The 17,300-nt window shown below is 39.5% G+C and overlaps 1 protein-coding gene across 3 annotated transcripts in view; it reads right to left on the bottom strand.

The window, feature by feature from the left end:
* The window catches only part of LOC111862918 (dedicator of cytokinesis protein 9), a 96,227-nt gene that overhangs the window by 69,895 nt on the left and 9,032 nt on the right, over positions 1-17,300 (bottom strand). For all 3 annotated transcript variants that reach the window (XM_023848764.2, XM_023848766.2, XM_023848765.2), the window contains exons 7-10: positions 14,974-15,145; positions 13,392-13,567; positions 10,121-10,267; positions 6,755-6,961 (exon numbers count right to left, since the gene is read on the bottom strand). In XM_023848764.2, the coding sequence (XP_023704532.1) occupies positions 6,755-6,961; positions 10,121-10,267; positions 13,392-13,567; positions 14,974-15,145 (702 nt within the window). The remainder of the gene's footprint in view (positions 1-6,754; positions 6,962-10,120; positions 10,268-13,391; positions 13,568-14,973; positions 15,146-17,300) is intronic.

The following is a 17,300-nucleotide window of genomic DNA, read 5'->3' as shown; positions in this document are numbered from 1 at the left end:
TGATGATGATGATGATGATATATATCTTGGAAACTAACTGTAATACATGTATCTGGTTTATGTCATCAGAAAGGAAAACTCTGAAAGTTTTTTTTATCATGCCTGGCTTAAGTGCATGTGCATACTGGTGACCTTCAGTGAGCTCGGTAAAGATGTCAATACCATAGGAACAGGTTCAACACATGTTGTAGCTAGCAGAGCTGTGATCTCTTACAGCTCTCCAGTGTCATTTTAGAACATAATATGGACATCAATCAAATACAGAAAAGCATTCAGTTCTGCGACAACTAACTGAAGGCTGCTGTGTGTAAAATCTCCTGGAAAGACAAGGACCTCTGAAGAAAATGTCAAATGCATTAGAGCGCATTCCGGCAAAGTCTGCGCAAATCAACTCATGCTGCTAGCTTGCAGTTACAAATTCCATGTTCAACAGTGCATGATGTGCTACACAAAAGGCTCTGTCTAAAAGCATACAAGATTCTAATGATTCATGCAGTAAAACTGAGTGACCAAGTAGCATGCATTAACTTCACTGTGAACATGCTAGGAAGAGCTGACACATCACACGATTTCCTCTGCCAAACGTGCTTCTAGGATGAGGCAATGTTCCACGACAATGGAGCTGTAAACAGGTACAACTGCAGGATTTGGGGAGGTCAAAATCCACATGTCACATTTTAGTAGGAGAGAGGCAGCCCCAAAGTGAATTTGTGGGCTGGCTTAATGCATGACAAGTTGAATGAACGGTTTTTCTTATCAGAAAAGAATGTGATGGGACGTCCGTACATATACATGCTGGAGCTGTATGTGCTGCCCCAATTACCACCTCGAACTATCCTCCAACAAGATGGGGCACCGCCACATTTCTGCCACCATGTTAGAAATCATGTGGACAGAGAGATGGCTGGGAGATGGATCAGCAGAGGTGGACCAATCACTTGGCCACCTAGGTCACCAGATTTAAACCCACTGGATTTATTTCTTGTGGGGTTATGCAAACAACACTGTCTACCAGGTTAAGATCAATGACTTTCAACTTGAGAAAGCCCGCATAAGGGATGCTGTGGCTATGGTAACACCAAACATGCTTCAAGCAATGGAGAATGAGGTTGAATATCATCTGGATACTTGATGTGCCACCAAGGGAGCCCACACTGAAATTTACTGAGAAAGTTATACACTCAGGAAAAAAACTTTGATAGCTACCTTTTGTAATGGCGTAACCCATAAATGTGTATTGTAACATGGATGGACAGACCGTTTCTAGGCAACAATGTGTAAACAACCTTCAGTTGAGTGCGTTATAACAATGGGATGATGTTTATAGATTGTTGCTAGGCAACAGTCAGTGTGCCAGCGGGTTGACAAAGACATCACGTGATGTGTTTTCTGTGAGGTCTGTGTCATCAACAATGAAAATGTGTTGTTGCCATTGTAGTGGAAGCTACCAGAAATAGGGCATAATCTGCTGTACTGAGCCTGGACTGACAGAGGCCCTGTATATATTTTATATACATTTATTAACAAGTTTAACATGTAAAATGTAAATATCCTTTACATTATGACAAATGACTTACTACTGCAGACTATGACTCTGACCAAAGACAGACCCGTCCTCTCATCAGAGAGAGCGCCCCACAAAAACAGGACCGAAACTGTTTAACAGTAATAAATATCTGGTTATAAGCCCCAGATTGGGCTCGACACTAAGGGTGAGTGACTGAGTGACTGACTGACTGACTGTCTGACTGACCGTCAGTTGCAATGTGACTTCGACTTGACACATTCAGAGCGAATTGGAACTAGCAGTGAGTGACAAGAGTCCTAAATTCTGAGTTCTTAGTCCTGATTTTGTTGTAGAAGAAGAAATAGTGTGGTGGAAACATAGGAACAGAGCAAATTGAAACCAGGAGTACAGAAGAATACAAGAAGTCGGCCTGTGAAGACCTGGGGTGTGATTAGAAGGCTTTATTCATGTGTGATATTTGGAGTGATTTGAAGTGCTAGTTCCTGTGTTTTAATTGCATTGCCAAGAGAGGACTAGTGTGTATGTAAGAAGTGAATTATAAAGTGTGAAAATCAGTGAAAAGTGCTGTACTGCCTGTATTATAAGTGTGATTAAGAGAGGCTGTAACCAAAGTGCTAAGAAATCCGATCATCCGAACTAGAACCCACCATTCTCGTCAAGCGTACCAACCTACATGTGACAGTATAATAAATGCTTATTAAGATATACAGTGCGTACAATCAAGTGCGCGCCGCGGCTNGCGGTGGTATGACTCACGGCAAATTGCAGCCGCGGCGCGCACTTGATTGTATGCACTGTATATATTTTATTTTGGATATTTTTCATCCAGACACCCTGAATCTACAAAAAGAGATTTCAGTTTCTGCTCATAAATCAGAAACCTATATTTCACATACACATAACACATAACCTGATAAATTTTTCAACTCAACTAAAACGAGGCTACCTGCCTGACCCAGAAGTTAAACAGTGCTAAATAAAATTCTGCTGATGAATCTGATCCAAAGCTAAGAAGGTTACTGTCTTTTGTGATGGTGCTGTGTAGTCCGGTAGATATTCACTGACATTTCAGAGGAATGAGCTGCCTCAAGCATCACGATAGGAGAGTAAGATGGGCCCTTTAAGGAGCAATGTTTCAATTCTCTCTCCAGACTTCCATCTACCACCCACAGGTTTACTAAGAGACATTATTTCTCCAGTCTCTTTACTCTTGGTACAAGGGCCTCAGATTCCTTCAACAATCTCCTTAGTGCCACTGTGTCACTCAGGGTCCCAGTCCTGGCCACGTCTCTTTGTATCTATACCACGCATCCAGTCAGCTTACCTCCTAACCTGAATGTGGAGGTTACGTTCCTCTAGAATGGTGGTAAACATCTACTGGACTACAAGACATCGCATCCCAGATTACACTAATCTTCATAGTTACCGCTGTGAGAAAGCGGCCTCCGTAGTCTAGGGGTCACGTTCCCACCTCATGACTCGTGGTACGCGGGTTCAAACCTGGCAGAGGTCGTGGAATTTTTAAGGGCAGAAAAATTCAGGGAACAAGTCCTCCGGGAGGGACTTTAAGCCGTGTGTCCCATGTCGTAACTTTACGGCACGTAAAAGAACCTCATATCTCCAAAGGAGGTCACTGAGCCAAATTCAAGGATGTTTCCCGCCCAACAAGTAGTCTCTAACACCTCTGATAGATGGGGGAAGCATTGAGATACCTCTGAGCCAGTAGAGGCCGACCTCGCTGGCTGAGTAGGGACTGATGGTAAGCACCAATACCGGTAGGGTATAGAGGCTGGTAGAAGATTATAGGGGGACGCACAATAGATCAAACTGGTCGCAGTGCATGGGGAAACCCACCCCCTCCAATAATAATAATAATAATAATAATATCGCTGTGAGAACCTCAACTCTCACACTCATCTTATGCCAATGTAATGCAATCTACAAAAATGTAGCAATTCAGTTACCGCAAGTAGTAACACTTTTGTATTCAGGATATGTCCAAGCACAGATAGCATAGTCAGTATAGCAACTGGCTATGGGCTAAATGACCAAGGGGTCAGAGCTCAAATCGCAGTAGGGTCAAGAATGCTCTCTTCTCCACAGCATCCAGACCGTCCAGACCGGCTCTGTGGCCCACTCAGCCTCTTATCCAATGGGTACCGGGTCTCTTGCACTGGGGAGTAAAGCGGCTGGGGCGTGCAGCTCACCACTTGCCTATAACTAATGCCAAGGTCAAGAAAATGTGCATCTATACATCTACTCCCCCATACATCTTCATGGAATAGTGCTTAATCAGTTAAGCACAGGGACAACTTTAACTTTTACCTCAGAATATGTCCAGTTCAAATCTCATCCAGAACACGTGACTAAGGTTTTCTGTGGGTTTCCTCAATCCCCCTAGGCAAATGCCAGTATAGTACCTCAAATCAGGATATGACTGCTTCCTCCCAAATCATTCCAATTCATTACTCACATCCTATCATTCAGCACTACAGAGAGTGAACTACTGACAATGTCATTAACCAACTAACTGCATGCAGCCAAGTCTTTCTCAAGAAGCCAACAGCTGCTCTGTCACTGAAGACACTTCTCGCATTTCATGAATTCCAAACGTTAGACACCATGTTCACAAGAGCCCATTACTGATCTCTATCCTAAGACACACGAATCCATTCTATAACCTCCCAATTTATTTCTCTGATATCCATTTTAGTACTATCCTCCAATCTATATTTATGTCTTCCTAGTGGAAGAACTACTTCTCTCAGTAACGTTAAGCAGCTAGAAATCCATACGGCTGAGGCGTTACTACCTGATCCTAGCCATTTTGAGGTAGAAATTGCTACTGAAAAGTTGAAAAGGTACAAATCGCCAAGTAGTGTTCAAATTCTGGCAGAACTTATTCAAGCAGGAGGCGAAATATTACATTCTAAGGAAAAATTGTTTGATCAATGGAAGGAATCTATTATTGTACCAGTTCACAAGAAGGGTGATAAGACTGACTGCACTAATTATTAGGGGATATAACTGCTCTCAACTTCATACAAAATTTTATCCAATATATTTCTCTCAAGGTTAAGTCCACATATAGATGAAATTATTGGGGATCATCAGTGTGGGTTTCAATGTAAAAGAGACAACTACAGATCAGATCTTTTGCATTCATCAGATACTGGAGAAAAATGGAAATACAATGAGATGGTACATAAGCTATTTGCAGATTTCAAGACAGCCTATGATTCAGTTAGGCAGGAAGTATTGTACAACATTCTGTTAGTTTGGGGTACCCTTGAAATTAGTTAGGCTGATTAAAATGTGTCTAAACAATTCATATGGTAAAGTCATATACTTTAATTGACGGAAGTCTAGATGGTCTAGATGTAAACACACAGAAAACTAAGTATATGTTACTGTCTCGTCACCAAAATGCAGGGCAAAATCATGACACAAAGATAGGAAACAGATGTCTTGAAAATGTGGCACAGTTTAGATATTTGGGAACAACGATAACAGATCGAAACCTGATTCAGAAGGAAATTAAGAGAAGATTGAGCTCAGGTAATTCATGCTACCATTCAGTCCAGAATCTTTCGTCTTCTTGTCTGCTGTCCAAAAACATAAAAATCAGAATATACAAAACTATAATTTTGCCTGTGGTTCTGTATGGGTGTGAAACTTGGTCTCTGACATTATGGGAGGAACATAGACTGAAGGTGTTTGAGAACAGGGTGTTGAGGAGAATATTTGGACCGAAGAGAGATGAAGTGACAGGAGATTGGAGAAAACTGCATAATGTGGAGCTTCATAACTTGTACTCTTCTCCAAGTATAATTAGAATGATCAAGTCAAGGAGGATGAGGTGGGCAGGTCATGTAGCACGAATGGGGGAGACGAGGAATGCGTATGGGATATTGGTGGGAAAGCCAAAAGGAAAGAGACCATAGGGAAGACCAAGGCATAGGTGTGTGGACAATATTAGAATGGATCTTAGAGAGACAGGATAGGATGGTATGGATTGGATAGATCTGGCTCAGAATAGGGACCAGTGGAGGGCTCTTGTGAACACGATAATGAACCTTCTGGTTCCATAAAAGGCTGAGAAACCCTTGAATAGCTGTATGATTGCCGGCTCCTCAAGAAGGGCTCAGCTCCACGAGTGAGTGAGTGAGTGAGTGGCCTCTTTCCTTCAGAGTTTTCTACTAAAGCCTTATACGTACTCCTCCTCTTTTCTAGTCATGCAACATGGCCTGTCTGTCTCATCCTCCTTGACTTATTCATTCTAATTACATTTGATGAGGAGTATGAGTTATGAATCTCCTCATTATGCATATTTCAAAAGCCACCTATTACTTCACCCATCTTGGGTATAAATATTCTCCTCGGTACCCTGTTTTCAAACACCCTGAATCTATGTGATGACACCATCCTTAAATAAACTATTAATGAATTAGAAATCTATTTTCTTCAGACCCAACTTCTTGTTCTCCTGATGTCCCACTCCACTTATCATCTTCAAACAGTTCATTTCTGTACTATGCTGCAACCCCCTTTAACATTCACTGATTTAAATTTTCCTTTCATTTATTATTTTTTCTCAGTTTAGTGCTCAGATCAAGTGGCCCCCAAAGAAACCTTACATGGAGGTTTCATTGCACAATGAACTATGAGTTACCTGGTATCCAAGTGTCCAGAATTCTCATCCAATTAGCAAAAATTTTAAAGAAATTTATAGTTTTTATAAAGCTATCCAAAAATAAATTTGCAATGTATGTACACCCATGACATGGCATTTCTCCCAGCCACCATTCCCTGACACATGCTCTATTACAGTAGGGGTTAGCTAAATCAGTGACTATGACAAAGCACATCCAAAATCTTTCACCTATCAATCTACTATGCCACATACATAGACTCTGAGGCAAAAATGGAAACAAAAAAAAAACGTTTTCTTTTTTTACTATTGCATTGGGTTCCTGTAAGATGGTTTCTCATGCAACCAGTAGTGTGTGTACTGTTGACATCCATTACCAAGCAATACCTAGCGAAGATAAACTGAGAAGACTTGGTGTGTGCTGTAATGGAAACTCACATGCTTGAATCAGTGAGAGCACTATAATTACTTGCAGTTACAATCTGTAAGTGTTCAATAAATCCAATTACCAATACAAATCTTAAGTCTGGTCACTAAAATCATGACAATATTAACACTGTGTGGACTTATCTCACCTGTTTTGGATACATGAGCCACTCCTCTGGTACCTGTTGGAGCTCGGACGGTAATAAAGTTTCAGGTTTATCCTCTGCGCCATTTTTAGATATACAAGGCACCATATTTCGAACCTGAGGATGATTTACATCAAAATGGAAATTTTCTGTCAGTTTCCTACCCTGCTTTGCATCAAACAGTGCCAGAGTTGTGAAATATGGTTCAACCTGAAACAATATATCAACAACTTACTTGACGCTCTGTCCGTGGCAACCACTGATACATATTACTTGCAGATCTAAAGAATTTGTATATTAAAATAAAACATCATTAAGATTATAACTGGTTAAACTAGGTTATAAAATTTGCAAATAATAGTGCATCTGTACAAAGACAACACTTTTATAAAATTAAAAAAGCTCATTCTCTCCATGCAAAGGAGAAGGCTGTTTCCAAGTTCTATGCTTTACTATCTAAAAGTCATTATATATAGGATGTACCATATAAGATGAAACCCGAACTACAAAAGGTCAGAACTGTTGCCTTATTTGATACTTCCATGTGAAGATGTGCATCACTAAATTTTTCACGAACAGCGCCAAATTATCTTGATGTGAAGTAATATTTCATTAAGAACACATGTTCTGCTAATGAATACACCATGCTCACACCTGTACAGCTTCTACAGAACTGGCAACTGGAGCCTAGCAACAAACATGACACTGTCTAGAATCTTCACGGAATGCATCACAGCGAAGCCGGATGTGGAAACGCAAGAGGTGGATAAACCCATACAAATAAAGAAAACCAGATCATGGAAAACACAGAATAAAACATTATAGGACATTGCAACAACCAATTCTGAACAGTGCAGCTGCTCCATAAGGAAACTGGGTGGGAGCAGAAATAAAACACACCCGCTCATGATCAAAATTTAACAACATCTGAAGATAATTACATATTATAGCGCTATAATTATGCTAATAGACACCAGAATAAATAGTATATATATATATATAAAACGATATTTAGGCATGACAAGTACCATAAATATAATGAGCAACAATTTTAATTCAATGTCTAAATGTGTTAATACGCCATAACAACACAATATATTTTATGACTTAAATTTTTGTAATTATTTATCTACATCGCTAAGCATCCATTTGAATGTACAACTTTCATTCCAATTTTAATGTATTTTATAAAGCTTGTACTAATTCACATGAAAGTCGAATGTATGTAGGTAAGTCAATAAGTAAGTTACAAATGGATATAGAACTTAAACAAGAGCACTGATTTGAAAAATGCTTTTATTTCTCAACATAATCTCCCTGTACATCGAGGCACTTGTCCCATCATTTCACAAGCCCCTGAAAACCAACAGCATAAAATTCTTTCGGCTGCTGTCGGAACCAGCGTGTTCACACGGCATGGCCTACCTCACAATGCATGACAGGTTGCATGCTTCCATTAAATGGCCTTACAGAGTTTCCTGAGGATGTTACAGTAGGAGTCGGCATTTACGGTTTGTCCTTGAGGCTGGAATGCAGTGAGCAGGATGCCTTCATGATCCCAGAAGACTGTGAGCTTCACTTTCCTGGAGGATGGTGTCACTTTAAATTCTTTCTTGGCAGGCGATGCAGGATGTTTACACTGCACTGACACACGTTTTGTCTCAGGCTCGTAATGGTAAACCCAAGACTCATCATCCGTGACAATTTGGGCTACCATATCGTGTCCTTCATCGTCGTAGCAATTGAGATGTTGTAATGCCAGACCCAGTCTTTGCATTTTGTGTTGTCGGGTCACTATGCGCAGCACCCATCATGCAAACTTTGTGAAAACCTAACCTGTCATGCATTATGAAGTAGGCCACGCCTGGTTCCAACAGCCAAAGAATTTTATGCTGCTGGTTTTCAGACGCTTGTGACACAATGGGACAAGTGCCTCGATGCACAGGGAGATTATGTTGAGAAATAAAAGCATTTTTCAAATCAGTACTCTTATTTGTTTAAGTTCTATATCAATTTGTAACTTAATTATTGACTTACCCTTGTATTAACTGAGTGGAAAGTCAGGTACATTAGTAATAGTTATTATATGGTAATATATGAATTCATATAAAGCGTAATTCAGTATTTCAAAAATGTTTGTTAATGTGCACTGGTGATGATGGCTTTATAAGCTGAAACACGTAGCACACTTGTCATACTATTAAGAGCAATAAACTCATTACACTCAGTGAAATGTGAATGACAGTCTGATGGTTGTTGTGTTAAGACAGAAACAAAACGAAGAAGCTGTATTGTCTAGAATGTTACAAGGAAAATTGGGAGATCCCATTACATGGGAAGAACAGCTTCTGACTTTGTGTCCCACAATATAAAACTCTTATTTGGGTTTCATTCTAAATGATATACCTTCCATGCAGACACACACATGTAGCTGTTGTTTGCTCACAATATGGTTGCTCTTCTCCCTTCTGAAATATCTCTAAGACATTTTTAAATTTTGCAGTAAAATTAGTATAGTATTTTACTGTCTTCATCAAATAGCTCTTCTGTGGTGGTTCTGTGACCACAAAATACTTTCACATATTAATACTGTGACATGTAGACCCACTGATAGGGAACACCTAAGTAAACAAGCCCAGAACAAATACTCAACCAATAACAGAGTAGACCCATTTCTAGGCAACGCCCCAATACACACATGCAACAACAGAACCATGTTGCAACAGGTGTTTTCTATGTGGTTCACATATATCCATTGTTGGGCAAGGGATGTGTTTTCTGTGCTGCAGTCCGACCTGAGGTTATACAATGAGACAACAACAATTTACAGTTCAGCCACAGTTCAGTTGTCTGTTGAAAGTCAGCCTGTGAAGTGAAGACTTAGCGAATGAAAAGAAGACTATGCGTGCTGTAGTTAACAGTGAGACTGTTATAAATCTTGTTGCCAGGATACAACTAGTGATTTGTGTACCCCAGTGATTTGTGAAATGGGCAGATTAGCGATAGCACTATAATTTATTGTGATTACAAGTGATTATAAATAAGGTGTTAATAAATCCATTTACCATTCCAAACCCTGTTTATTAGTCACAGCCATAAATATGTTACAATATATAAAGAAGATTTAACAATAAGATAACACTCTAACAGTGGGACCTGCTGCCAATTAAATATAATTGTATAGGCAAGCAAGAAGCCACGTAAAGAAGTCTTCAATGGGTTCACATCACAGAATAATTCACATGCAAATAACTGTACATATCATTTTTTACTCTGAAATTCTTATGTTACTACTGTACGAAGGTTTGTACACTGACTTATTAAATGCCACAGACACCAGAAATATGTCCTATAGGACATATGACAGACCTGGCACAATGCTTCCTTCTCACCATCGATAGGAGCCTGAAGGCGGAATCTTATGCTTTCACAGCATACTTGAAGCCTCTGTCCAAACTGTTCTCGATATGGTTCCACACCATGTTCTGAGTAGTTTGTACTGCCATTCTTCACATGCTGTAAGGGGAATATGCAAGAATATCAGAACATAAGAACTGGAAGTGATAATCTGGTAAAGTAATCAATCCCCTTACTGTTCAGCAACAGATGCTGATTCTCTTACACTCTGTTTACTTGAAGCTATCCCTGTAACAGGCCATGGAGGCACATAGGGTTGAGAGACATCGAGGCTCCCACATTTTCTATACAACCGGCTCACAGGTGTCAGCCTTACGAGCAAGCCACCCTTTACACCCAGGAAGATTCCTGACACTCATTTATGTTAGAGGCTGAGTCAACCCCAGGGTAAGATATCATAAATCTCTTCAATTTAGCGTTGTATTCAAAGTTGGGGTCAGTTTTAATTATATCCACGTCAGCACTGATCTTATTCAGAAAATATATGAGTACATTTGAGGTCAAATTTTGTTTCTTACAATAACTGGTTCTAGAATGAAGAGCATTATAACAAATTGGCATTATATGGGTAGTGTTAAAAGGGGGCCATCACTATAATTATTGCCAGGGGTCAAGAACAGTTGGGTCAGTTTGCAAGTCACAGAAAAGTTCTTCTTCCGAGATACTGCACAAGAGAAAATGCTCTTACACATGCTACTGCGCTTGTTCTGTGCAATCACATATTGCAAATCTAAAGCATCTATAAGGGTGTGTCATCATCAGATGGAGATACAGGCCATTATGTCATCATTACCAAGTTACCAGATTCTATTTCCAACATACAATAAGAACCAAAACCGCCATACAGGAGATTCTGTTGAACTGCATGACTTTTCCTTCGTAAGGTAACCTACTACAGATATGTTGTACCACCAAAGATGTTTCAGACAGAGTTTTACACGACATAAATCACTCCCTCTTATTTTGTATAATGTGTATACATATGGTCTATTCAGAAAGCTCTAGAACTACTTTTTGATAATTTTTTGCATGCGCCTGAAACTGAGTGAGCCTTATCGCCTTCAAAGTACTCCCCTCCTGCACTGATGCAACACTCCCAATGCTGCTGCCACTTCTGGGATCACATGTAGCTCCATCTACGAATTTTCTGTAATCTCTTGAATTGTCTGAAATCATCGTCCTTTCAAAGGGGATTTCAGATTTGGAAATAAGAAAAACCAGGTCAGGTGAGCAGGGTGGCTGAGGAAGCACAGCTGTGGTCTTGTTGGCCAAAAAGTCACGAATCAGTAGCAATGCATGAACTGGTGTACTGTCATGGTGGAGGAACCAGAGTTCTTGTTCTTTCCTTGCAACATTTTCTCTCATATGTTTCAGCACTCTGAGATAATATCAGTGATTCACTGTTTGCTCCTGATGTACAAATTCATAATGCATAACACCCTCGATGTCAAAAGAAAAAAGAAATTTCAATATGACTTTCACATTTGACCTGACCTTTGCAGTCTCGGAGAATTTCTTCCAACCCACTGTGAAGACTGTATTTTTGTTTCCACATTGTATCCATAATCTCATGTGTCTTCACTGGTTATAATTCTATTCAGAAAGTTCTCATCCTCAGTAGCGCGACCAAAAAGTTCCTGACAGATGGCAGTGTGACTGTCTCTCTGAACCTGTCTCAGAAGTCATGGGACAAACTTTCAAACTACCCGATGCATTTCTAATTTTGTCATAAGAATTTCATGACATGATCCTATTGATATGTTGCTCTATTCTGCTATTTCCCACACTGACAAACAACGATTAGAGTGCACAAATTTCACAAACTTGTGCAACATGAGCATCATCACATGACGAGGGTCATCCCAAAGGCAGCTCATCATGTGTTCACTGCCGACCATCCTTCAATTACTTAAACCATTCATAACGTGTACAGCTCATGCACTGAACACAATAAACGTTTTTCATCATTTCACGAGTCTCCACAAACATTTTCCCCAGTTCGAATCAAAAATTTTGTTATACTGCTCATGAATATCAGCAATCTTGAATATCACATGACACACTCTACATGCACATGAACAAATAGCTCTAGGGCGATGACTAATCACAGCAGGATGATGTGGCCAAAAAGGATGATAATTAGGAAACACCATTAGGCAGCACAACTTATCCAACACTGCTAAGACTTTGAGTTGGCGCACTATTTCAAAAGTTTCAAAACTTTCTGAACAAACTATGTAAGATATTTTCTGTTTGATATCTGAGGAGAAGTCAAAGAAAAGAGAAGCAGAGATTATTAAGGAACAAATTCAATTTCTACACTTGCTGGCCCTAGCCCTTCCACTCATTAAGACCAGATAAGTGGGTTTGCAATGATTTGATTATTACAGCAGTACCATACACAATAATAAAATTAATTTTCAATCAACATACAAACTGATATGTGGTTGTTATTTCACATTTTACACAACCATTCACACTGTTTATAGACAATACATTTCAACAGTTGCTGTGGGGGGGCAGACATGGATTTATGTATTTATTTACAGTTTATTCAACAATTCTGTCAACAACTTAAGACTATAGGGTGACAAATAATTTGTAATAAAGAATGATATTGCATGTGGTATGAGGTGTTTACAGGATTCTCTAAGGTATTTTTCAGCATTTGCCTGGACAGACTGAATAAAACCACAGATTATGTCCAGCCTGAGGTTTGCACCTGGAACCACCTAAAATAAGACAGGGGTGCACACTCAATCATGACATTCAGTGAGTAATGGAGAATCACTCCTTCAAATTATTTTGTCTGAAGTTTATAAAGATCATGTCTAAGTTCTGGTATTTTTATATTGTAGCATTCTGCAGTACTTTTCAGTTAGTATCAGTTAGTTCCACAGTCTCACATGCAACACTAATCTGAAAACAAGGCACGCAACATAACACAACAAGGAACACAACCCACTATCTCAAACACGCATGCGCATTGAAGGGACTGTACATTAACAACCTAAGCAATGATACAGAAGACAGCAGTTTCCTCATCCATAATTTTTAACACCTGATGATGACCACATTGGTCAAAACATTTAGTGTAAAACTTTAAAATGAAGAGCTTTTAATAAGTTTGGTAGAACATTAGTGTTGCACATGAGACCGGAACTAACTGATACTAAGTTCTAGTATGTTTATTTTGAGTAAAACAGATAAAATGGAGACTTACAGGCATGTGAGGGTATACGCTGAACAGCCTGCGACGGTTCTCCCTTCTTGCTAGCGCTATGGATACATCTGTTTCACGAGCATACTTAATCAGTTGAGGATTCATGCTCTGCTCAAGTCCCTTCAAAGTCCCATACATCTGTGAGGGCTGAGGGGAAGGAGGTGGAGTATTACTTGCTGAAACATACAATATTTTGATTAAAAAATAATTTTACGCTCAAATAATTTGTACAATCACTTATCACGCCTCATATTGGTATAGACATGGGTAGGACAACTTCCAGGCGCCCCCATCTCAGTACAGCACTTCAAACGGCCCCCAACTCTAATGGAAGAGCCATAACTATCCTAACTGGGGCGAGGCCCTCCTGATATCTCTTTGCTCTAATCATGCAGATCTCCACTGCATGCCGAGTCTGAGATGGGCACTGACAAAGCATACAATAGGAGAATTCCTCCTGCCACACACTTACTTCAGCCACACAAGAATTTTCTTGCATTTTAAGCACAATCTTAAGCAGATACACCAGAGCTGTTTCTATGCAATGGCTTGCTAAACATGTTCCCACAGGAATAGACACAAATGCAACAATGATACAACAGAAGAACAGTGTTTCCTGTGGTCCACACCGTGGTCATTGCTACACAATGGTACAGTAAACACATCTTTGTGGCAATGAATCCAGACACAACAATAGAACAGCTGTGTTTCCTATGTGGTCCATGCTGAGATGTTATAACAGGGACAGTTTGGGGCACCTAGTCAGTTGCAAGAGTGCTCAGTTGATAGTCAGGCAGTGAAGAGTAGACTAGGAGGTTGGTGTGAAATGGCCACGAGTTAGTTGCAAAAGTGCTCATTTGAAAGTAGGCTGTGCAGAGAAGACCTTATGTGTGATATGTGGAGTGTGCCATTTAGTGAGACTGTTACAGTTCCTGCATTGAAATCCATTGCCAGGAAACGGCTAGTGTAGAGTGTAATATCCTGAAGAGACTAGTCTGTGTGCATCAGTGATCTGCAAAGTTTAGTCATGAGTCGTGAGTGTGTAAGTGGCCAATAAATCAAGTCACCAATCCACACCCCATCTATACTCACTCATACATGTGACAATATTTAAGAATGCACAGTTCATACTTCATAGAATTCATCGTAGGGAAATAATCAATGGTTTAATGGCTGGTTATTTTACAGCGCTATCAGTATCTCAGTTACATAGCTCTGAACGGTAGGATGACTGGCAAACTGGAAAGCATGTGAATACCAAACAGACTGTAGAGTGGACGAACGAGTAATTGGGGTTTCATTCTTAGCAGTGGGACAAGATATTTCTCTTCTCTACAGCATCTAGGCTGGCTCTGGGGCCCATTCAGCCTCCTATCCAATGGGTGTTGCAGGGCTCTTTTTCCAGGCTATAGCAGCCAGGACATCAAGCTGAACACTCACCTCCATTTTCTCATACATCTTTATGGAATGATAATTAATTAATCACAAGGATAAATTTACTTTTACTTTTATATGTCATTTTGCAAGACGTGGATATTTGCTGGCATCATGCGCCATCTTCTTATATTATAAACGTGCATACCTCTTTCCAATGAAGCAGCCCTCTTCTCCTCTTGCACTTTATTTTGCTGAAGAACAGAATTCAGTTTACTCAGCCAATCTTGCAATTCTAATTCATTTTCTGCAGCCAAACTGTATGATTTATGACCTGCTGTCATCCGCAGCTCAAAGCAGAATCGTCCTCGTTTTGAATTCTAGATAAAGTATAAAAGTTACAAGAAAATTAATTTGAATCCATTACGGCAGTTACTTGGTTAACTGTGTGGATCATCTGCATTGTGAACTCTTTCAGAACCCATCGGCAATGGATTATAAGTTCCAGCAATGATTTTTAAGTATAGCACATTATGTGTGTCATTATGATGTATCACTGATGCTTCATGACAATTGACAGTAGATTAAACATCTCACCTGTCGCAACTTTCTGTTGTATAACCTTATTACCCATACCTCATCCCATTTACTATCACAGAACAAAGCTTTCTTTCTTTTGTTGGAAGATATTGGTCTCAGTGCTCAGAAACAAGCAGCACAACCAGTAAGCAATAATTACATACATCTTTTTGGGATTAAATGCAGTGTGAACACTGGGTATGTTTAAAGTTTGGATTAGCTGTTGTTTATAATTATCTGTGCTACATTCTATCTTCATTACCATGGATAATTGAGAGTTGACTGTATGTAATGGAAAAATTATGCCAATTTTCTACAGTAATTGAAACTCAATTGAAAGATGAGAAATCAATTACAAATATGCGGAGAATAGATGAAAGTCATCAGGTCCCTAAAATTTCATCCACATGTTGTAAGATCTGAGGTTCTCACAGTGGTAAGTATAAAGATTACTGTTTTGCTGGATATGATATGTGTAGCCTGGTAATCAATGTTTTGAGGAAATCTGCCACTTTCATCTTCTGCATTCATATACTGTGTGATACCTGCAACAAAAATCCGAACATCTATTCATGTTTTCATTATGAGTGCTTGACCTACAACCATGTCACTCAGGCACTGATGTGCGAAGTATGCAGCAATGCAGCACCTTATTCACTAATAACTTGATACATACAGGCTGCCAGTTATACAGCAGCAAATGACACGAGGATTAACACGCAATAAACTGGAAATTACATGGCAGAAGGTGACTGTGGTCTAGTTTCAGGTATTTTCCAGCAGTTGCATAGGGAAACCACAAGAAACGTGTCTCTAAACTAAAATTTCAACTCATGGCCTCCAGAACCAAAACAAAAGCGCTATCCACTTGACTGTGATATTTGCTGCAATGTAATGTCATCTGAGGTCTGAAAGAGACCAACAGTAACTGCATGTTCACTGTGGCAGTCACTAGTTAATATAGCAACGTGGAACATGAAATGAGGAACATGTGGGTGCACAAAGAAAAACACATAGGACAACGCATGGGGTTACACAAGCATTTCAGACATGATAAAGAAGGTCATATCTAAGCAAATTCAGATTGCTGGCATGGGAAACATGCATTTTCCTAGGAAGCGCAAGAGACAGTCAACTAGGTGGACAGCTATTACCAATGAATAATTTAACGAAGATTCATTATTTCCTAAAAACTTCCCTAAACACTTTCACACCCGATAACTCTGCTCTTGGCTTACCTCCTAGCATGGCTAGTTTTCACAGTATTGCAGCCTGCAGCGTTTCACTGTAAAGAAATGAATAGGAAAGGCTCTACATCCACAGACACACAAAATGCAGCAACAGGAAAAAAGCACATTCTTAAAGAGAAATAGTTTGTCTTGTCATAGCATATTACTATCTGACCTTGGTTAGATATGGTAGTTTGGACAAAGCCATGGTAAACCACTGGCCACAGACAGGGGATGAAAAGTGTATGCAGGTGACCAGTGATTACTTGTACTACTTACAGCATGCAGCTATTGTGATCTTGGTTCTAAAAAAGCTAGGCTTTTTAGTTTTAAGAAATAAATATTTGAAAACTTTCTAAGGGTTAGGCTTTGGGTTTTGTACTCACACACAAACTTGTACAGCTGACAGTGTTCACAAAATGGACAACTTGGCAGTAATGTTTTAAAGTTTCATAGGGTCTCCCATGAATATATTAAATACCAGAGAACCAAAAGTACATGATTTATTTAAACCGTCTTGCAGTGCATACACTCATTTATCTCCTTCTCTCCCTCGCACTACATGTTTCGGCATAATAATGCCATCTTCAGGTGCTTACTTATATCATATATTATATTATATTATATCATAGAGTATGATATAAACAAAACAAATATTGACAACATGATTGTGGAATTTAATAAACTGCAGCCAACTATAAATTTCACAATAGAGAAAGAGAACCAT

Source organism: Cryptotermes secundus, unplaced genomic scaffold, assembly GCF_002891405.2.
Source record: "Cryptotermes secundus unplaced genomic scaffold, Csec_1.0 scaffold582, whole genome shotgun sequence".
Classification (NCBI taxonomy): Eukaryota; Metazoa; Arthropoda; class Insecta; order Blattodea; family Kalotermitidae; genus Cryptotermes; species Cryptotermes secundus.
Note: the sequence above shows the minus strand (reverse complement) of the source record. Positions and strands in the feature narration are given on the sequence as shown.